Raw genomic sequence first — 23,323 nt, forward strand, 5'->3', positions numbered from 1 at the left:
TTGAAATATACAATTCAGTTGCATAAATTACATTCACAGTATTGAGCAACCATCATCATTATTTCCACTTTTTTCATCACCCCAAACAAAATCTGTAACCTTTAAGCAATAACTCCCCATCCCCTTTCCCTTATTCCCTGGTAACCCCAATCTACTTTCTGTTGTTGTTCAGTCACTAAGTTGTATCTGACTCTGCTACCCCATGGACTGCAGCATGCTAGGCTTCCCTATCCCACACTATCATGAATTTGCCTACTCTAGGTATTTCATATAAGTGGAATCATAAAATATTTGTCTGGCTTATTTCACTTAGCAAAATGTTTTCAAGATTCATCCATGTTGTAGCGTGTATCAGAAATTGGTTATTTTTATGGCTGAATAATATTTTATTGTGTATATATATATAACACATTTTTAATGTTTATCCGTTCGTTATCTGCTGGACACTTAGGTGTTTCCACCTTTTGACTGTTGTGAATAACAGTGCAGTGAACACTGATGTACAGGTGTATGTTTGAGCCCCTCTTTTCAGTTCTTTTGCGTGTATACGAGGAGGGAAATTGCTGTGTCACATGGTGATTCCTTGCTTAGCTTTTCGAGGAACTGCCGAACTCTCTACAGCATGTGTACCGTTTTGCATTCCCATAAGCGATATATGAGGGTTCCAGTTTCCCCACTACCCTGCCAACACTTCATTTTTTTTCCTTTTTCTACAATAGCTATTCTGATAGGTGTGAACTGGTACCTTATTGTGGTTTTAATTTGTATTTCCTTAATGCCTAATGATGTTGAACATCTTTTTTATGTACCTGTGGGCCATTTGCATATCTCTTTAGTCACCCCTCATTCAAATAAAAACACCAACAAAATAAAGACATTGCTAATTTCAGTTAAAAGAGTAGGATCAAAATGAGAAGAAATTAAAGTAGATGATGAGAAGATAAACTCTAAACTTTAATGGGTTAACTGAGGTTTGAGTTTTATACCTGCATGGAGCATGACCCCTGACATCTTTGTATTGTTCTTTAACTTCTCTTTTTTTTCTGCCCGTCTTTGCTTGAGTACAGTATAGGATTCTTCTTTATATCAGTCAGCAACAGCCAGTAACTGTTGCCAGGATTCATCTGAACTTTGAGCTGACGGTAAGGCTTTCCCTGTTGGAATCAGTAGCTCCTTTGGGACTGGCTTATAGGAGAGATGGTTCTGTGCATACCTGGTGGGAATTAGATCCACTACCTTCACTCTGGACTCTAAAGTGGGTATCTTTCTTTTTGGCTGTGCTTGTCAGGGAATTCCGCAGAGTGAGTATTAACAGAACCTCTCGGAAAGGTCTCTTGACTGCCTTCTGGGAATGTGGACTAAGGGGTGATCGGTGGAAGATGGGAGGGAAGAAGAAAGTTCCCTGATAACTCTCCTTGGGTCCACCTGAGGCAAGGCCCTTCTACATGAACTTAGGCAGTCACATTTATCTACTGTGCTGCCTGCTGTTGAGTTATCTCAACATTTCTCCTTTCTCCAGGTTCAGCCCAATAACTACAGCACCTTTTATGATGACCAGAGACAAAACTGGTCCATCATGTTTGAGTCGGAAAAGGCTGCCGTGGAGTTCAATAAACAGGTAAGATTATTTTATTCTTCCTGTGGAGAGCCAAACACTAGTCTGGATTTCCCTTGATTTTAAGAAAATATATGGAAAACTCATAACTTGCTATATTGTTAGTTACAAGCATAAAAAAAAACCCACTAAATTCATCCCTTGAACTTATTGTATTTTAGGGAAATAATAAGAATACTTATTGCTTGAAAGGAGAAAGAAAAGGCTAAATATAAACTTACATCTTTAAACACTTCTCATAAACTATCTTAAGGAATAAATACAACTATCTTTTTTAAGATATTTTAAAAGAAATTTTAAAAAGTTATTTCATTGTCATTATAGAAAATTTAGAAAAGCATTTGAAAGCATTCATAATCTTAACTACCCAAAGTAATCACTGTTAACATGTGACATTTCTTTTTTTTCCTATGCATAAGGTGTATAAGTAGTTATAGTTCTTTCAGCGTGCACGTGTATTCAGTCGCTCAGTCATGTCCGACTCTTTGCGACCCTGTGGACTGTAGCCCGTCGGGCTCCTCTGTCTATGGAATTTTCCAGGAAAGAATACTGGAATGTGTTGCCACTTCCTACTCCAGGGAATCTTCCCAACCCAGGGACTGAACCCATGTCTTTTGCACTGGTCTCTGATTATTTCCTTAGGCTAGAAGAAGTGAAAGATGGAGTCAAAGAGTTCATATATTTTTAGATCCTGTATACATTGTGCTATTTTACATCCATATCAGTTCTCTCACTATACCTTTGCCAACATTTGTTTATTTATTTTTGACGGTGCTGGGTCTTCGTTACTGTGCTTGGACTTTCTCCAGTTGGCAACTAGAAGGGGCTACTCTCTAGTGCAACAGGTTTCCCCCGTGGTGGAGCACAGGTTCTCGGGCATTCAGGCTTCAGGAGTTCTGGGCGTGGGCTCAGTACTTGCAACTCACAGGCTCCAGAGCTTGGGCTCAGTAGTTGTGGCACACAGGCTCAGTTGCCCCTGGGCATGTGGGATTTTCCTAGACCAGGGATCAAGCCAGTGTCCCCTGCACTGCATGGCGGATTCTTAGCTACTGGACCACCATGGAAGCCTCTTTGCCAACATTTAGAATTATTATAGTTTTTTTTCTTCTTACTCTTATTTGCTTGATAAAAAATGACTTCTCATTGTTTTAGCTAGCATTTATTTGATTGCAATGATCAAACTTTTTTTAAAGAAAATGAGTAGCAAGTTTCTAAGGTATGTATGTTCAAACATTGACTATAGAAAAATTATTCATAAAGATATGTTTGACTTCTTTATCTAGGATCTGAGCCAGCATAATATGGGTACATCTGTAGGCGGTAGAGATGAATTCTGGGAATACATCATGGTTTTGTAAAGGGCCTTTATTTTATTTCTTTAAATAGCCTTTTGACTTTTTTTTAAGATGCTCCCCTATCTTTCCTAGGCTCCCAAACACTGAAGCAGTAAATTAATATAGTAATGATAGCAAATGTTTATTGTGTACTTACTGTGGTTTGCCAGGCAGTGTGCCAAGTACTCTCCTTGTATTATTAGTTCAGTCTTCATAGCTAACCCTAGGAAATATGCAAAGCCTTTATCTCCATCTTACAAAAAAATCTCTTATGAAATAAGGTTCATAGCAGTTATGTTATTTGGCTGAGGTCACAAGTTAATAAGTGGCAGTGCCCAGATCTGTACTCAGTCAGACTCCAAAGCCATACTCTTAAGCACGTTGATTGCTGGCAAGATTACTGACTTTGGGACAGTTTGCTTCTAAACATGTAATTTGTTTTGTAAGTGGGCGCCACTGTTTGGAAAAGAGCAATTAGTAATAACTGAGTGAGTCCTTAACTGAGCTTAAAGTAGGTTCGTGCTTCGATTTCACCTCGCAGGTTTGCATTGCCAAGTGCAACAGCACCTCTTCCCTGGATTCCGTGCTGTCACAGGACCTTATTGTAGTGGAAGGCCCTGCGGTAGAAGTTGGAGATTCTTTAGAAGTGGCCTATACCAGCTGGCTCTTTCAGAATCATGTTCTGGGCCAGGTAAGAAAAAAGTACCCTACAAGTTCTTTTGTAATTTAAATAGCTTGAGGGCTATTCAGATGTACGGTATATTACTGTGAACTGCTGCTGTTAGCAAATAGAAATCTTGTAGGAGCCTTGGTTTAATCTCTACAGCTGCTTTTGAGGCATAGCCATGAAATGCTAGTGTATAAAATCTGCTCGGTGCCACTGTCTGTCTTACTTAGAGCAAGTGGAAACCAGTTTGCACCAGTATTATTTTTGGTAATTGTTCATGTGTACGTCTTGTCCTCCTATACCAATTTTAAATTTGAATAGATTCTTATGGGATTAGGCCTTAAACTTTTTAGACTTTCTTCACAGTTGTTTCTGTTTTTCTTATACTAGATAGTGTGAATAGATTGGGCTTATTGTGTTTTTATATTATTAAGCCCTCAAAAGTAGTATGGTTTGATAAAGCAATCTATAGATTCAATGCAATCCCTATCAAGCTACCAACGGTATTTTTCACAGAACTAGAACAAATAATTTCACAATTTGTATGGAAATACAAAAAACCTCGAATAGCCAAAGTAATCTTGAGAAAGAAGAATGGAACTGGAGGAATCAACCTGCCTGACTTCAGACTCTACTACAAAGCCACAGTCATCAAGACAGTATGGTACTGGCACAAAGACAGAAATATAGATCAATGGAACAGAATAGAAAGCCCAGAGGTAAATCCACGAACCTATGGACACCTTATCTTTGACAAAGGAGGCAAGGATATACAATGGAAAAAAGACAACCTCTTTAACAAGTGGTGCTGGGAAAACTGGTCAACCACTTGTAAAAGAATGAACACTTTGTAACACCATACACAAAAATAAACTCAAAATGGATTAAAGATCTAAATGTAAGACCAGAAACGATAAAACTCCTAGAGGAGAACGTAGGCAAAACACTCTCCGACATAAATCACAGCAGGATCCTCTATGACCCACCTCCCAGAATATTGGGGAAAAAAAGCAAAAATAAACAAATGGGACTAATGAAACTTAAAAGCTTTTGCACAACAAAGGAAACTATAAGTAAGGTGAAAAGACAGCTCTCAGATTGGGAGAAAATAATAGCAAGTGAAGCAACAGACAAAGGATTAATCTCAAAAATATACAAGCAACTCCTGCAGCTCACTTCCAGAAAAATAAATGACCCAATCAAAAAATGGGCCAAAGATCTAAACAGACATTTCTCCAAAGAAGACATACAGATGGCTAACAAACACATGAAAAGATGCTCAACATCACTCATTATCAGAGAAATGCAAATCAAAACCACAGTGAGGTACCATTACATGCCAGTCGGGATGGCTGCTATCCAAAAGTCTACAAGCAATAAATGCTGGAGAGGGTGTGGAGAAAAGGGAACCCTCTTACACTGTTGGTGGGAATGCAGACTAGTACAGCCACTATGGAGAACAGTGTGGAGATTTCTTAAAAAACTGGAAATAGAACTGCCATATGACCCAGCAATCCCACTTCTGGGCATACACACCGAGGAAACCAGATCTGAAAGAGACCCATGTGCCCCAATGTTCATCGCAGCACTGTTTACAATAGCCAGGACATGGAAGCAACCTAGATGCCCATCAGCAGACGAATGGATAAGGAAGCTGTGGTACATATACACCATGGAATATTAGTCAGCCATTAAAAAGAATTCATTTGAATCAGTTCTAATGAGATGAATGAAACTGGAGCCCATTATACAGAGTGAAGTAAGCCAGAAAGATCAAGACCAATACAGCATACTAACACATATATATGGAATTTAGAAAGATAGTAATGATAACCCTATATGCAAAACAGAAAAAGAGACATAGATGTACAGAACAGACTTTTGGACTCTGTGGGAGAAGGCGAGGGTGGGATGTTTCGAGAGAACAGCATGTATATTATCTATGGTGAAACAGATCACCAGCCCAGGTGGGATGCATGAGACAGGTGCTCGGGCCTGGTGCACTGGGAGGACCCAGAGGAATTGGGTGGGGGGGGGGAGGTGGGGGGGGATCGGGATGGGGAATACATGTAACTCCATGGCTGATTCATGTCAATGTATGACAAAACCCACTGCAATGTTGTGAAATAATTAGCCTCCAACTAATAAAAATAAATGAAAAAATAAAAAAAAGAAAAATAGTATGGTTTGATAAAAAGAACTTTAGATTATGAATCCAAAAATGTGGATTCAAGTCCCAATTTTATCCTAACTTGACTTTGTCAAGGCATTTAAGCTCTTAATTTTTTTTTCCCCGTATGAATTGAGCTTGGTTAGTAGGGCTCTATGTACTTTCTTGGTCAGATGGTTGTTTGCATCAAATGAGAGAATTTATTTGAACAATTTATTTGAAAATTGTTTATAGATTAAAATAATTTTAAATACGTGGTGGTAGAAGTTTATTTTTTTCTAAACCTGAAAAATCCTTGCCTCGGAGATACTCAGTGTGATAACACCTTTAGCCATGATGTGGTCCCTGTTTTTCAGGTCAGTATTTTTCCAGTATATTTGACATTACCTATTTCAGAAGTACTGTGTTGTTCTGTGTTAAGTTGAACATCATAATGATTATTATTTGTGAAGTTTGCTGACATTTATTTTGATCAACTTTCAGGTTTTTGATTCCACTGCTAACAAAGATAAGCTTCTTCGCCTGAAATTAGGGTCAGGAAAAGTCATCAAGGTAAAGGCTTAACTGTGTTCTTGTAAGAGTTTATCAGTTGCAGTGTGCTTAATTTAGACTGAATTTTATGAAATTTCTAAGCTGGGTTTATTTTCTAAGAATCTGGAAAGGCTTGGTTATAAAATACAGAAAAATGTGCTACGTTGTCTGGATTTGAGAGACTTTTCCCTGTGAGACAATATATTGAAGAAGGGTACATTTCTTTTTTGTGGTCCCTGCCTTTTTGTTTCCATTCTGTGGTTCTGAGGGCACTATTAAATTCTTCCTATTGCCTCCTTGGGAAAGAGATTAGATTGTTTCTTCCAGAAGTGTATCATTAATGAGTGATTCTAATCTGTCTGGGATGCTTCAAATCATGCTAGGAAGCAACTGCAACATAGCAGGAGGGACATTGGGATTGGAGTCCAAGGACCTGGGTTCACATTGTGAATTTCTTTTTTAGCAACTATGGATGTATTTTATAAAGTAAAGATTATTTTACAAAACAGAAACAGACTCACAGACTTAGAGAACAGATTTATTAAACAGATTTATAGTTGCCAGGGGGGACGAATGGGAGGGAAAGAGGGAATTTGGGATCTAAATGTACACTCTACTGTTGAAAATGGATAACCAGCAAAGTCCTGTCTAGCACAGGGAACTGTTGCCAGGATCTTGGCTGGCTGTGCACTAGTGCCAAACAGAAACATGAAGACAGAGTTATGGAGAAGAAAAAAAGAATGGCTTTGTTACTTTGCCAGGCAAAGGGGGTACACAGTAGGCTTGCCCCTCAAGAACCTGTGCCCCCGTCCCTGGTGAGTAGGGAGAGGTTATATAGTCCTGGGGTATAGGATAAGGATCAAGGCAATAACAATCTTCATTCCCTCAACAATCTTCATTCCTTTTTCTGCACTGTTTCAAAAGGGTGGGGTTGCTGACAAGATTAGGGCGTGTGCAGGGTCTTAGGTCTCATCTCCCAATCTTGATGAGCCTCTCTGGTCCCTTTAACTTTGCCTCAGGTGGTTTCCTTGCTGCTTCTCTTGTTTCAGCCAGTTCAGTTGCTCAGTCAAGTCCAGAGTCAGAGAAGGTCATGTGGGCTGGAGTCTTGCCTAGGAGGAATGGGAGACAAAAAGACTTCCGTTCCCAGGAGCCCCACAGAGCCCTGCTTGGCATGGGAACTCTGCTGAATGTTACCTGGCAGCCTGGATGGGAGGGGAGTTTGAGGGAGAATGGATACATGTATATGTATGGCTGAGGCCCTTTGCTGTCCACCCAAAACTATCACAACATTGTTTTTTGTTTCTTTTTCTTTTTTGAAAAAATTAATGTGGCTGCACCAGATCTTAATTGCAACATGCAGGAACTAGTTCCCTGATGAGGGATTGAATCTGGGCCCCCTGTGTTGGGAACATGGAGTCTTAGCCACTGGATCACCAGGGAAGTCCCTCACAACATTGTTAATCGGCTATAATCCAGTATAAAATGAGAAGTTCTTTTTGTTTTTCTTTTTTTTAGAAGTTTGTTTTTTTTTTTAGAAGTTTTTTTTTTAAAAAGAATATTTTACACATGTGAGGTATCATTGTGTCAGGACATATTGATGCATTGTTAAGTACTCATTCATCCGTGTGGCAGAATGTTTTTCTCCATAGCTTTGTTGATGACTCCTTTTCCCAGAATCCTTCGGAAACTTTTTCCTGGAGATCATAGTAGTTGGGGCATGACACTTAAAGCTAGTCTGATGTAGTGTTGAATCTTGGCTTAACAATTTACTAACTGATCTTGGGCTAGTTACCTTACCTCCTTAAGTGTTGAATCTTGGCTTAACAATTTACTAACTGATCTTGGGCTAGTTACCTTACCTCCTTAAGCCTCAATTTTCTCTTCTGTAAAATGGGGCTATTGCTACTAACCTTATGAAGTTATTTTAGGAATTAAACAACCATAGTGGAAGTAAAGCACTTACCAAAGTACTTAGAAAAAACTGTGTTTAATAAATGATAGCTTTTATTTCTCTTTTAATGGCGTTCTGTTCCTCCCAATTTCTGTCATCATCTAAGATATTTCATTTAGCCCTGGATGTGCTGGCTTTGACAAGTCGGCTGAGAAGAAGTATTCTAGATGTTCTTAAAACTGGTGTGTGGGAGCGGGGAGCATAAACTAATGATCCTCTACTGTGTTTTGTCTTATGAGAAGGTTTGTATCTGATGAACGTTTCCTCTTCTCTGATTCCTAAAGAGCTGGGAGGACGGAATGGTGGGCATGAGGAAAGGAGGGAAGCGGTTGCTTATCATCCCCCCAGCCTGCGCTGCTGGCTCTGAAGGGGTAATAGGATGGACTCCCTCAACAGACTCAATCCTGGTGTTCGAGGTGGAGATTAGGCGGGTGAGTGAAATTGTGCTGTGTTGTGTTTGCTGAGTCCTCTTTGCTAATTAAGTAAAATGAATAAGTAAATGTGTTGGAAAAGATTCTAAAGATCTCTCTCTCTCTCTTCTTTTAAGTAGAAGTGGTATGGTTGGAAAGAACAGAAGCTTTGGAATCTCACGGCCAAAGTTTATGTCCTTCTTGGCTCTGTATTTAGTCACTTCTCTATCTTTTTATTTTTTCCGTAAAATTCCTACCCAGTGTTCCTACCTTGTGATTTAGTAATTCCATGGCTACAAATTTATCCTATCAATCTGTTTACGTAAGTGTGCATGTATACCTGTATGTGGATAGATAGCTAGAGATAGATACATAGTTTTTTGCCTCATTGTTTGTGATAGTGGAGAACTGGAAACAGCTTAAGTGTTTGTCATTATGAAACTGGTTGAATTACGGTTTTTCAGGGAGTGGACATCTGTGTATTTCTTAAAGAATATCGAAAATCTGCTTTTAAGTGAAAGAAACAAGTTGCAGAACAGTATGGGTAGTATGATCTTGTGTGTGTTATGTATATATATACAAATAAATATACATAAATGCCCATATATTCATATGAAATTTCTGGAAACATTTAAAGAAATGTAGTGATTTTTCTCTGGAGAATGGGAGTGGAGTTCAGGAACTTTTACTTTTTTACATTCTACCCCTTTGTACTATTTAAAGGTTTTATTACAAATAATTTCTATGTTAGTTGCTCAGTCATGTCCCAACTCTTTGCGACCCCATGAACTGTAGCTTGCCAGGCTCCTCTTGCTTGGAATTCTCCAAGCAAGAATAGTGGAGTGGGTAACCAATTCCCTTCTCCAGGGGATCTTCCCAACCCAGAGAGCAAACCCAGGTCTCTTGCATTGTAGGCAAATTCTTTACTGTCTGAGATACCAGGAAAGTCCAAATAAAGTTTATAACAACTGTGGTTAATTAATGTTCCCCATCCAATCCCTTGCCCTCTCACCCCAAAAAATACTCTGTTGGCTTTACACTGTGATCATTAGGTTTAAATGTGATAGTGTTTGAGACTGTAAACTATAAAATGCAGTGCAAACAGATATTATGGTCATCTTCATTGTGGCTGTTCTGCCTGCTGCGACAAAGGATATGCTTTGTTTCTCAGTGACTCTTTCCACCCCCATCTCTGGTGGGCATGTCAGCCCTCTGACTGACATGCTTCCAGCTGCCTTTCTCACAGCTTTTATATTCTTTCTCCATTTCCTTTGAGGAAATCATGGCTGTGATAGATAACAAATCAATTTGAATCCATTAAGACTTTATGTAAACATAAGAAAGAAATACCCTATTTTATCAACAATCAAAAAATTACAAATTGTTTACTGAACTGACAAGGCTGGGGGAGTTCCCTGGTGGCCTAGTGGTTAGGACTCTGGGCTTTCACTGCTGCGGCCTGGGTTCAGCCTCTGATTGGAGAACTGAGATCCTGCAAGCCATGAGACATGGCGGAAAAAAAAAACAAAACTGACAAGGGTGATACAGAATGGTGACACCCAGGGTCACAAGAGTTTTGAGAAGGATTTATACACTACTTTTGGAGTATAAGGGCTTCCCAGGTGGTGCGGTAGTGAAGAATCTGCCTGCCGATGTAGGCGGGGCAGGAGACTTGGGTTTGATCCCTGGGGGTCGGGAAGATCCCCTGGAGTAGGAAATGGCAACCTGCTCCAATATTCTTGCCTGGAAAATTCCATGGATAGAGGAGTCTGGCAGGTCACAGTCCAAAGAGTCAGACATGACTGAGCGACTGAGCATACATATGGAGTATAAAGTAGTTCACCCTTTATGGTGTGAAATGTAATGGTATATATCAAAAGTTTTACAAATAAGTATAACTTTTATCCAGCAATTTAACTTCTGGGAATTTGTATTTTGGAAAAGATTATGTGCAAAGATACAGAGATAAAAGTATTCATAGAAGTATTATTTGTATGGAGGAAATTAGAAATAAACTGAATGTCTAACAAGTAGGAAATGATGAAATATATTTTGTGATAACATAGATATTTATGACTTCTGTCCCCAAAGTTCTTTGGAGACTTTTTCCTGTAGTTAATAGCAGTTAGGGTATGACCTTTGAAGTTAAAAATTAAAAAGGATGTTATTGATTAATAATTTAGTTAACATGGAAATATTAATATGTTAATCAGTGAGTGAGTAAAGCAGTATGGCTCCATTTTTGTAAAACACACACACATAATATAAATGTGAAATATTACATCCTAAATCCTAACAATATTGCTACTTAACAGTTGAATTGCCAGTAATTATCTTTTTTTTTTTTCTTTTGGCTTGTCTCCATTGTCTCTTTTGCTACCATGAATAGTTATTGACTTTGTATGATGAAGAATAAGTAAGATGGAAGGAGAAGGTGGGGGAAGAGGGCCGTTTTTGTGGTCTGCTAGCCTATTCAGCCTGTGGTTGCTGCTTCCCTAGGTGAAATTCACTCGAGAGTCTGGCTCTGACGGGCACAGCGTTAGTTCCCGGGATTCTGCAGCCCCTTCTCCCGTCCCTGCTGCTGACGGCATCTCTGCCGACCCTGTTGTGTCTCCATCCACGTCGGTGCCTTTCAAATCCGGGTAAGACACTACAGTTGTATCAGACTTTTTCATTGTCCATAAACATGATTCTTAGGGTAGTTCAGAAATAGGGATATATTAGTTTGGCCAAAAAGTTTGTTCAAGTTTGTCCATAGCATCGTACAGAAGAACCTGAATGAACTTTTGGGCCAACACACTAGTTGAAAACTGAAATAATTTTAAATAGTTGGGGGGAATTGATGGGATAAGGGACATGGGAAACATAATTGCATCAAATTTTCTAACAAACAGTTAATATTCATAGTCTATAAAGGCACTAACTCAGATATAAAAGAATACCCACCAAGCTTTGGGGGAAAATTGGGCAAAAGTCATAAACACTTATCTCTAAGGATAAAATGTAAATTTTTCCATTTGAATGGAAAATTGTTTATCTTCAGTAGCTTTCAGAAATTATGCAAACTAAAGAACAGTTAAAATTCTATTTTACAGCTTTTAAATTATCAAATGTCTTAAAAAACAATGTTTATCCAGTATAATCTGGACTCATGATTATAGATTTTGTTTTTATCTCAGGATATGTCTTATTTGCTTTCAGGGAGTCAGCTCTTCGTTCCAAATCTAACTCCCTTAGTGAACAGCTTACAGTAAATGCAGTGAGTATATATGTTTTATCTCCTTAACCTTAACCCCTGTTTGCTAGGAAGGTTTCATGTGCCTCGGGTATGGTAGGTTAGAGAAAAAAAAAAATAATGAGAAATGTTGATTTAGGGTAGAAATAAGTGATTACTTGATTCACTGTCCTTTACTTGAGAGTCAGTTTAAATTAGCCTGGGATTCTGCATAAACCTGGATTCAAATCTTTTTTCTTATAAACATGGGACCTTGAGAAAATTATCTAACTTCCCTGATCTTCAGCTTCTTCATTATTAAAATGGAAATAATTCTCACAACCCCTCTAAGAGTTTCTGTGATATGTTTATAAAGCCCTAAGCACAGAGCCTACATAAAACATGTCTTCAGTAATCTCTCAATATTTTTATGAGGTTTAATTGTGTGCGTACATGTGCATGTGTGTGTGTGTGTGTGCATGCATGCGCTCATTTATGTTTTACTCTTTGTGACCCTTTGGACCATAGCCCGCCAGGCTCCTTTGTCCATGAGATTTTTCAGGCAAGAATAATGGATCAGGTTGCCATTTCCTTCTCCAGGGGATCTTCCCAACGCAGGGATTGAACCTGCATCTCCTGCATTACAGCTGGATTCTTTATCTGCTGAGCCAGTGGGGAAGCCCATGAGGTTTAAATTAAATAATGCCTATGGAGTTTCTAGTATTGTGTCTGGAGTATTGTAAGAACTCAATTAACATTGCTTTTTGTTATCATAATTACTGCTAACACTACATGTCTGTATACTTTCATTTTCTCAGAGGAATTCTACACTAATTCACCAGCTAGTTGGCTTTGAGCCGGTTGCTAGGCCTCTGTGTTTTCTCAAACTGTGAGATAAGGAGACTAGCATACTGTTGTAGCAAACTTTGGATTTGAAGACCTTTGGGAGGCTGTACACTGTGTGAGAGGTTGCCCTGCCTGCTCCATGAAGGCATCTGAGTTTGCTGCGTGTGGATGGGATGACAGCTGAAGTGCTTGAAGTTCTAAAGCTTTGTAGCTTTCACCTGCCACATTAGGATAACTCTGTGGACTGAAATTTATGATTAATTTCCCTCCAACTCTAGTTTACTTGTTTATATCCAATCCAAAGTAGAAATTAGTTAAGCAAATAATTGATCTGATATGTATAAAAAGTGATCTAAACCCAGAAGGTTAAGCCAAGGAATCAAGAAAATGGGAAAACAGTGTAAAATCTCAGATCTTTTGAATGCTGACAAAATTGTTCAGTATTCTTTTGTACTCTCTAGACACAGCTACTTTTATCAAATATTTCTAAACTTCAGTAACTTTTGGTAAGTTAGTGGTCTACAATGTTTTTTTTTTTTTCCTTTCTTTTTTTGCAATTTTGTTTTTTTAATTGAGACAAAGTTCACGTAACATAAAACTTTAACCATCTTTTTACATTGAAGTTTTTATTTAAAAAAATTTTTTATAGGGACAATTTTTAAAGTCTTTAATGAATATGTTACAATATTTCTGCTTTTTTACCTGCGAGGCATGTGGGGTCTTAGCTCCTCTACCAGGGATCGAACTTATACTCCCTTCATTGGAAGACAAAGTCCCAACCTACTGGACTGCCAGGGAATTTCCCAAGTTTTTATCTTTTGCTTTGAATATATAATTGCATTCATAGGGCACAGTTAGCAAAACAATATAACAGGGTATACGTTGAGAAGACTTCATTCCTACCCCTCCCCTCATGCACCCTTGTTTTATCTCACTCCCCTCCCCACCCCCGCACCTTGGGTAAGTGCTTTTATTAGTTTCCTGTGTTTTCCTTCCGTGTTTCTTTATGCAAATGCAAGCAAGTAGGAATGTATATTTTATTCCCCCCTTTTACAAAAAATAGCATATTATGTGTATTATCTACCTTGCTTTTTATACTAACAGTGTCTTTCCATGTTAGTGTATGGAAAACTTCCTCATTCTTTCTTTTTTTTTTTTCTCATTCTTTTCTTTAGATCCCAATGTTCCATTGTGTGGATGTTGGTTTCTATAATTAGTCCTCTTTTGAGGGATCTAATTTTTTTTGCTGATGTGCCTCCACTGTTAAAAAGAGATGAGCACACACTCTCAGTGTATGTTTGTTTACAAATTATATGAAGTATATATAGTCCATCCCTGTAAGCAAGTTTAATGTCTTATGTGTACAGTAGCTTGAGCAAGCTCTGGGAGATGGCGAAGGACAGGGAAGCCTGACGTGCTACAGTCCATGGGGTCACAAAGAGTTGGACACGACTGAATGACTAAACAATAATACTGTAGCTTATAAATAACTTAAAAATAGAGGCTACGGTCATTTCATTTTACACTCACTAGATTATCTTGCGTACTCTTAGGGGTATACACGCTGCTCTGACAACTGCACTTTGAACCGGTTAATGAACACAGAGGCATTCAGCTCAGGGGCTAGTATGTCATCAGTGCCGAGTCAGTGTTAAATGAACCTGACTTTAGAACACGGAGTTCCTGTTTACCTCTCTCCCTAAATCTCTTCTGAATGTTTACCTGCTGAGTTGCTCTTGAGAAGGTATTATTATCTAAAATGCCTCCCTCCCTTAATCTCTACTTGAGTTTTTCATCTATAAAGTGAGAATACTTATGCCTGGTAAGGAGACTTGATTGAAATGAAGGAATACAGATGGAACCACTTTGTCCATTCTAACATGTAGGGAATTATTTTTTCTACTATCATTAATTGTGACCCATGTATGCTTCTAGGAAAGAAATCTTGAATTCTTATTTTATAGAAAAAGTACTTTCAAATAGATGTGCCAGGGGGACTTACTGAAAGATTTGACCTAAGAGTCAAAGACGTAGAGTTGGCTGAAGGTAGTGAACTTTGATTACAGTGATTTTTGTGACTTTCCTTTTTTTTTAGAATCCGGATACAGTCAAGGCCAAGTTGATCTCTCGGATGGCTAAAATGGGCCAGCCTATGCTGCCCATTCTTCCACCACAGCTGGATTCTAATGATTCAGAAATTGAAGTATGTCCCACTGGCTGTCTTAGAATGAATAGTGCAGATGTTGCTGTCTTCTGTTCTTTTTTTTTTTTTAAGTATTTATTTATTTGGCTGCCCGGGGTCTGCAGCATGTGGGATGTACCCTGACCAGGGATTGAACCCTGGCCCCTTGCACTGGGAGTGCAGAGTCTTAGCCACTGGACTACCAAGGAAGTCCCTCTTTGTTCTTTTAACTGAAATTATTGCTTTTCCTGCCTCTAACCAGAATCATTATTTAGAGAGCTTATAGTCAAAATGATACAGGTTGATATTAGTATATGTGTTTCTCCTATAATTAGCCCGTCCCCTGAGAAATGGAAGCGATTCTGTATATCTGTCAGAAGAATTGGGTGGTTTTAAGTGGTTAATTTAGCTTTCTACTGAAATCTCTATTGTTAGTAAAAAATCAAACCTTTTAGACCACATGATGCTCAACCCATAAAGAAAGCTCAATTCATATTTGTGATTGAATTGCTTAGATTCTCTTGAGAAATGTTGATTTTTCAAGTTTAAAAATTTTATTGCAATCAGATCTATCAATTTTTTCCCTTTGTTTTTTGCTTTTGGCAGTATGCTTAGAAAGCCTTCCCACTTTCAGATATTGTAAACATTACATTTGTATTTAAAATGTTTATTATTATATATTTAGATCTATTATTTCATATTTAGTCCATCTGGAATTTGGTGAATGACAAGAAGTAACAATTCCAATTAAGTTCTTTAACCATTGGTTAATTCCTTATTTAAAATAATGCTTTCTTAACTGAATTGAAACACTTAACAGTGATTAATTTTTAGGATTCTTTGACATTGATGTACAGCAAAGCAAAGGTGATAATCTTGAGAAAAAATTCATAAAAGTTTTATTTTTTCATAATTTTATTTTATTTCTTCATGGAAGAGCTCTGTGTAGATGTAACATTTTAAACAAAATAAGATTTCTGGGACCCGTTACAGAATTGATTTTTATCTGGGTTCTGGAAATGAAATTTGGGTAAGATAATATTCTTATTAAAAATTTTAAGTGCTGCTCACTTATTATAGGGTAATTTAAATTAAAAAGAAGACATATTTAACAAAAAGGGCATTCTTTTTGTGTTGTTTTATAATCAGATTTTTAAACTTAATATTATATCATGAACATTTATGTTAATATTGATAATATAAAAAAAAGAAAGCAAAGCTTTATCACCTTTAAAGATAACCCAGTGCTCTGTTATATTGATTTATTATAATTCCTTTCACTCTGTTGTTAGACATTTAGGTTGATTTATGTAATGATGTAAAACTGGGATGCTTTTCCAGAAATGCATAATACATTTCTGAGAATTTCAGGAAATAAGAGGAAGTCTAATGTAAAAGAATGTCTAAGAGATTTCAGCCTTTAAGCTGTAGCATAGCTGATCACAGTCACTGTATATTGTGCCTCGAGTTTCTTTTTTCCTTGTGTGAATCAGGACGGTGTCTCTACATTAACTTTTTTTAGACTTTTTTTTTTTTTGCCACTTTGTGTGCCATATGGGATCTTAGTTCCTTGACTGGGGATTGAACCCGTGCTCCCTGCAGTGTTAACTTTATTTAGGATTACAGTAGAACCAACATCGCTTTGCTGTTATGAAGGAAAAAAATGAAGGGAAAACACTGTAAAACTATATTGTCAAAAATAGCCTGGTAATGAGACACAGGGAATCCTACTGTGTGTGATTTTCTGTGAGTACCTTGAGGTCTGTGAAGATTATTTGGCAGAAGAGAAAGGCTGCATTATTCCCTGGGGTTCCTTGTGAGAGGCCCTAATTCTGTGGAAGCAGACTAAGTCAGTCTAAAGGTAGCTGCTTGTTTGGAAAATGATTCATTATGGGGAGCAGTCACTCTAGCTGCTTCAGATAAAATAACATCATCAATGTACACTGGAAATTTAACTATAATTATTTGATATAATTTACAGGGAGAGGGATCCTACTCTGGTACATAATAGAGTGATTTCCTCCCAGAGCCCATGCCTTAAATTCGTGCCTTTCTGCTTACCTTTCCTTCCTCCTTTTTTGTTTTTTTTTTTTGGTCTAAAACACTGGTTGTAAGCAGGTTTAGGGTGGACAGTCAGTCTCAGTCTTCAACTAAGGACCCATAGATGTAATAACCAAGATGCTTGTGCCTGTTGTAGGACGTGAATGCTCCTCGAGGAGCTGGGCAGCCCATGGTGACCCCATCTGTCCAGCCGTCTGTTCAGCTCCCACACATTACCTCACAAGGTAAGGAACCCCTCTGAGGCTCTGTGGCCTTAAACTAGGTTGGTACCAAAATTATCATCACTGTACCCTAAAATGTTAGGCTGTATTGTTTTAGTATTGAGAACTGGACTAGAGTATAAAACTTCCCAGACTGTCCCTGGATAGGGCATTTTGGGGCCTGAAATGTGTTTGGTCTGCCTGCTGTGTCTTCTGCTGTGTTGCATTGTCGGTTTTGGAAATCGGCGTTCAGTGATTACACATCTCCCTATGTGTAATTCTGCACTTCTTGTCAGCTGATGGGATCATAGGTCTGAGTCTTGTGCACCCGAAAACACCCAGTTTCCTTTCGCTAGCCCAGTAGTTTTAGATCCTACTTGCTGAGATCCATTAGGTCTGGTTTTAGGAGAATTAGGTGAGAGACATGGTCAAGTGTGAAGGGTGATGGTATGTAAGGTGATAGTCCAGACTTGTACCAAGAAGTGGGGAGTGGGTTTAACAGTGAAAACTTTTTGCTCTATCTTAGCACCTCAGCCATCTGTTTCTGGTCTCCAAACACCATCTGCTGCTTTGATGCAAGTTGCATCTCTTGATTCCCACTCAACTGTGTCTGGAAATGCCCAGTCCTTTCAGGTAACATTTTTAAACCGTGTCAATTATATGCTATCATTTATCATTGTTCTGTTCAGTCTCTTTTTCTCTTTTCGCTCAATTTGTACAGCAGCAGTTCCCCACAGAGCTTTTAATTTTTCCCTTCCTGAACCACCACTTTTTCATGTCTAAACAAGCGAAAGATTACCTGCCTTACAGGTTGTTGTCAAGATTAAATGTGAGAACCAGCACACCACCTGGTACAAGGCCTGGCACATAGTGAAAGCCCAATTGATGTTTGTTTCCCTTCCTTTTCACACATGTCTAATTTAGAGATATATATCCAAGTCTTCTGTGTTCTCCTCTAGCAAGCAGCTGACAGGCTAAGATGCTGCTCTACAGTCAGTAGAATGGGTGTGGTGGAGGGGCAGTTGGGGAGGCCGTGTACAAATCCAGCTGAACTCTCATTGTTTAGTTATCCTCTAGAGGTAAGCTCTTAAAAGTAGGGTTTTTGGTTTTGTTTTTTTCTGTTTTCATGGGAACCAGTGGCAGCCGCCTGTCTGCCTTGCTGACGGTTTGCCAGGACTGTAGACTCTATCTTTTGCCCAACACACTTGATGGATAAGACTTAACTCCCCATGATAAAAGGCTCTCACTTCCTTGGTGATTCTTCATGCGGCGGGCAGGGGGCTGAGGGGGAAGGGGTCAGAGCAGTGGTGGTCAGGCAATGCCTCATTAGTAGTGGGTGCATCAGAAATGAGAAAAGTCCTACCTTGCCTTCTCTCACTCCTGAATGGACCTAATGGAGAGTTATATCCTGTATACTAGGATTCTTTTTTAGTAATGGGTGGGTAGTTATACCTGTCCCTGGAAATGAGCTGGATTTCCTTAATTCAAGGAAGAATAACCATCATTATTAAAATGATAGCTGCTGTTTATTAAACATTAATTGTCTTCCAGGCACTTGCTTACCAGGGGTTAGGAACTGTAGCTATCTGTCACTTCATTTAGCCCATACAACAACTGTAAGAAGTGGTATTGTTATTTTCATTTAATTGTTGAGGTGACTGAGGCTCAGAGGAAAAGGAGAGCGCTTGGTCATACAGATAAACATCAGAATCTAGCTACCCCAAGGCATCCTTTGGAAACCCGTGGATTTAATTTGGAATCAGAACACCTCTTTTGTTACTTTAATGAAACCAAATAGAGTTTGCTTAGTTTTAAAATGTCTCAGACCATCCATTGGCCCAATGGCTGAGGGATGAATTCCTACTGAATTAAATCATCACAAGAGGACTGGGGAGTGACCTGAGATTCCCGTTGGGCTTTAGTGACTGGCATCACTGAATTATATCATTCCTCTCCTGCTGCAGTTACTGTCCAATGCCAAACCTTGGTCTATCCATCTCCAGCTTCAATACGTTTGAATCTCCTTCCAGCTTACCTACCTTATTCCATCAAAGACAAACTAAGCAGAAAAGAGAGAGATGAATGTTTCATAAACCAGCTGTAATTTGGCGTCTTCTCAGCCCTATGCAGGTTTGCAGGCCTACGCTTACCCCCAGGCACCAGCTGTTGCTTCCCAGCTGCAGCCCGCTCGGCCCTTGTACCCCGCACCACTCTCGCAGCCTCCTCATTTTCAAGGTAGGCATTTCTCATCTTCTGCTCTTACTGGGCTTCCCCGTCTCCCGTCCGTTCTCATTTTGACTCCAGTAGATCTCTGCCCTTTTTGTCTTTTCTTTTTTAAGCAGCTTAGTTGAGGTATGACTTACATACCATGGAGTTCACTCGTTTTTTTCCTTTTTTTTTTTTTAAATGTAATAAGGATTTATTTCTTGTGCATGCTACATGTCCATTATGGGTAGACTGGAGGTTGGGTCATGCCTGGTCATCACTCTGGAAGGAGGTTCCTGGAGCAGGCACTCTCTGGAACACTGACCTTTGCGAGTTTTGTTCCTTTCTGGTGGTCAGGGACTCCTGCCTGCTGTCAGCTGGTGCTCTGTGAGGTCCTCTGCATCTGAAGACGTATCCCTAATGAATCCACGGAGAGAAAAGTACCCCACATCCACTGACTCCTCCGTGTCTTGTTATCTCCCCAGTTCACTGGTTATAAGTGTACAATTCAATGACTTTTTTTTTTTAATAAGTCTACACAGTTGTGCAGACATCACCGTGATCCAACTTTGGAACATTTCCAGCATCCCCCCTCAAAGCCCTTCTGACCACTTCCGGTGTTTTGTTTCTTGCATTTTTTCCTGCCAGCCCTTTAAATTCCTCTTTCAGAGTTGCTCTGTAGAGTCCTTAGTAGATAGTAAAAGAGGAAAATATTTGAGGAAATTGGGAGAAAGCATGACTGTTCAGTATCTCATATGAGAGCTACTTTGTTACAATTTTAAAGTTGTGAAAAGAATATACTTTTATAAAAAGCCAACACAAAAGAGTGTGAAATGAAACGTTACTGTCTTCCATCTTTAAACCCCCTTGACTTTAGGAAGCAGTCACTTGAGTAACTTTTCAGGTAACTTGTATACATGTACAGTATGGTTGCCTTGTGTAAATATGAGGCAAAATAAGTGTAAGCCGCTGGGATGGTATCCTGCCTTCTTGTCCTGCAGCTGGTGTTTTGCCTAGTGATCACTTGGAGTATTAGGACAGTGGTAGAAAGAAACAAGGGTATCCCCAAAGAAATGTAAGGTCCGGGAGTGCTTAAGAGTTTCCTGTGTGCATCCTTGGTCTGGAAGCCCTGCTCGTCTCCGTCTGGGAAACTACTACATCTGTAATGTCTTCTAAGAGGCCTTTCCTGTTACCACCCCTCCCTCCTCTCCTTCCAGAGATGTAAATGTATGTGTGTCACTAAAAAGTTGATGTTGCTGTTCTCTGTGCTCCCTTTTGTACCTTGTAACCTGGTACATGGTTCATTGTTTGCACTTACAACAAGCCCTCTGTTACAGTGATCTGTTTACATGGGCGTCTCCTCACCAGATTGAGCTTATCAAGGGCAGGAACCGTGTTTCATTCATTGCTGTGTCCCTGGCACCTGGGCCAATGCCTGGCATGCAGTTGGGTGAACGGAGAAGCAATCTGAGCTGCTAACGCCCCCACATGTGCCCTGGAACCAGACTGTACCACTGGTTGCACGCCACAGGAGCACATCTTGGTTATTGTTAGCTTTGGAGCCCTTTGACCTTTACCGCTGCTCCATCTTCTGACAGTGTGACCCACCGCCAGCCTTTCCTAGTATTTGGAAATGTTCATTTCTTTCCTCTGCTGACAGAACTGTTGGGTTTTCCTCATTCAGTATCCTCTGTTACAGTTTCATAAGTTTCTTCTTGGCTTCCGTCTATTTAGGATCAGGTGACATGGCTTCATTTCTCATGACTGAAGCCCGGCAACATAACACTGAAATCCGGATGGCAGTCAGCAAAGTGGCCGATAAAATGGATCATCTAATGACTAAGGTGATGGAGTCGTCTCATTTTGAAAGTAGGGATATAAAGTGAATTCCCTGGTGGTCCAGCAGTTAGGAATCACTGCTTTCACTGATTCAGTCCCTTATTGGGGAACTAAGATCTGGAAAGCCATGCATGGTGCATCCAAAAAAAAATAAAGTGGGAGTATAAAGAGGGAGTACGAAAAGAGAGCAACCAGCACCATAGGTAAACTCTTTCTTGTTTTCTGTATTCATAGTGCGTGCTCAGTCACTCAGTTGTGTCCAACTCTTTGTGACCCTGTGAACTGTAACCTGCCAGGCTCTTCTGTCCTTGGGATTCTCCAGGCAAGAATACTGGGGTGGGTTGCCATTCCCTTCTCCAAGGGATCTTCCCCACCTAGGGGTTGAACCTGCATCTCCTGCATTGCAGGCAAATTGTTTACCACTGAGCCACCTATGAAGCCCCATATTGATAGTGGTTAGCAGTTATTTCCCAAAAGAGTTGTTTTATTTAGGGATGCAGTTAGCAGAAGAAAACTCCTGCTTACATTAGAGGTTGTCTCAAACTTATTAACCCCCTCAGTGGTCAGATCTTGGATACATTGTATTTCTACTTGGAAAAATTTCATTGAAATAAATCTTTCTGGCACTCATTTTGTAGGTTGAAGAGTTACAGAAACATAGTGCTGGCAATTCCCTGCTCATTCCCAGCATGTCGGTGACCATGGAAACAAGCATGATTATGAGCAACATACAACGAATTATTCAGGTGAGAGTGGTCTCAGCCTGGAGACCTTCCCATGCTCTGTCCGGAGATGTACTACCCTTTAAAACCTCCACTCCAGGAGTAAGAGCATGTAATAAATGCTCATGCTCCATGGAATTGGGAAATTCTGGAAAATCCACTGTGGCTTAATCTAGTCCAAGTGACTTATCACTCTGCAATCAGAAGGAAGCATTTCTTTTTTGACCATATACCAAAAATTCGCTTCACTTTATAGCCGTTTATGTTTAGTCTGTTAGATATAGTGATTTGTATCCATCAGGTGGATTATATATATTATATTTATCTGGACAGAAGTTCTAGATTTTTTTTAACAGTATCACCTGTCAGTTCAAGTTGATTCCTTTTTATCTGATGCTTTTCTCTTAAAAACTTCAGTTTTACACATCACATATTTTTGAATTTAGGAAAATGAAAGGTTGAAGCAAGAGATCCTTGAAAAGAGCAGTCGGATAGAAGAACAGAACGACAAGATTAGTGAACTAATTGAACGGAATCAGAGGTAATGACAGGTGTGGGGCACTGGCCAGGATGGACAGAAAGGGTTTAGCTTGTAAATGCCCAAGTTCGGTAAACGTGTTTGCTCAGGGGAGTTTATGTTTCTGCTCTCTTCTGTTTCCTGCCTGTCGTGTGAATTACTTCTTGGTGACTGAGAGGGATTTTAGGAGAGGGGGCTCAGGAGGCTGCGGCAGAACACAGACCTGTGTTTGAGTCTGTGCTCTGCTCCTCATTTGTTCTGTGGCTTTGGGTATTTTATTTATTCCTTCTGGCTCTAGTTTCCTCACCTGTAAAAGTAGTGTTAATGCCTAGGAAACTCTGATGTCAGCTCTTCTGTCTTCTGTGCGGGCTGACTCTGTTTTATCAACCAGAACTTCACAGATTTCCACATAAACCCAGGCACTGTATAATTTTTCTAGATCCTTCTGAAAAATAATTTTGGGGGAGTGGTCAGGGGAACATGGCACAACATATAGCATCTCATTTAAAAAATACCGTTTTCCCATATTCCTCTTCTTCAGTGTCCCTTATCTCCCACGTGGAGGAGGGGAGGGAATTGGTTTTCTTTTCTTCCTTCCTTGCAGCCTTCATATTCCTATCTCTTTCTTCTCTCATTTCCCCTCACTACACGTGTTCGAATTCCTCTCCTCTTCATTCTGCACGTTCAAAGCAGTTCACCCCTGGCCCTGGTTCCTGCCTCCAAACTTGATCACTGCAGATCTTAGGGAAAGAATGGCCCTGGTTCCTGCCTCCAGCCTTGATCACTGCAGACCTTAGGGAGAGAATGGCCCTGGTTCCTGCCTGCAGCCTTGGTCACTGCAGACCTTAGGGAAAGAATG

At 39.6% G+C, this 23,323-nt stretch overlaps 1 protein-coding gene across 6 annotated transcripts in view; it reads left to right on the plus strand.

Annotated features, from left to right (window-relative positions):
* FKBP15 (FKBP prolyl isomerase family member 15) overlaps positions 1 to 23,323 on the plus strand; it is a 56,118-nt gene that overhangs the window by 15,416 nt on the left and 17,379 nt on the right. For 5 of the 6 annotated variants that reach the window (XM_043927795.1, XM_043927792.1, XM_043927791.1 and 2 more), the window contains 14 exons: positions 1,068 to 1,142; positions 1,520 to 1,618; positions 3,491 to 3,640; positions 6,270 to 6,338; positions 8,553 to 8,699; positions 11,178 to 11,320; positions 11,880 to 11,937; positions 14,834 to 14,941; positions 17,118 to 17,205; positions 17,708 to 17,814; positions 19,302 to 19,416; positions 21,121 to 21,230; positions 21,864 to 21,971; positions 22,394 to 22,488. In XM_043927795.1, the coding sequence (XP_043783730.1) occupies positions 1,068 to 1,142; positions 1,520 to 1,618; positions 3,491 to 3,640; positions 6,270 to 6,338; positions 8,553 to 8,699; positions 11,178 to 11,320; positions 11,880 to 11,937; positions 14,834 to 14,941; positions 17,118 to 17,205; positions 17,708 to 17,814; positions 19,302 to 19,416; positions 21,121 to 21,230; positions 21,864 to 21,971; positions 22,394 to 22,488 (1,472 nt within the window). The remainder of the gene's footprint in view (positions 1 to 1,067; positions 1,143 to 1,519; positions 1,619 to 3,490; positions 3,641 to 6,269; positions 6,339 to 8,552; positions 8,700 to 11,177; positions 11,321 to 11,879; positions 11,938 to 14,833; positions 14,942 to 17,117; positions 17,206 to 17,707; positions 17,815 to 19,301; positions 19,417 to 21,120; positions 21,231 to 21,863; positions 21,972 to 22,393; positions 22,489 to 23,323) is intronic. The other variant, XM_043927794.1, reaches the window with a different exon arrangement.

The sequence above is a fragment of the Cervus elaphus genome, chromosome 16, assembly GCF_910594005.1.
Source record: "Cervus elaphus chromosome 16, mCerEla1.1, whole genome shotgun sequence".
NCBI lineage: Eukaryota > Metazoa > Chordata > Mammalia > Artiodactyla > Cervidae > Cervus > Cervus elaphus.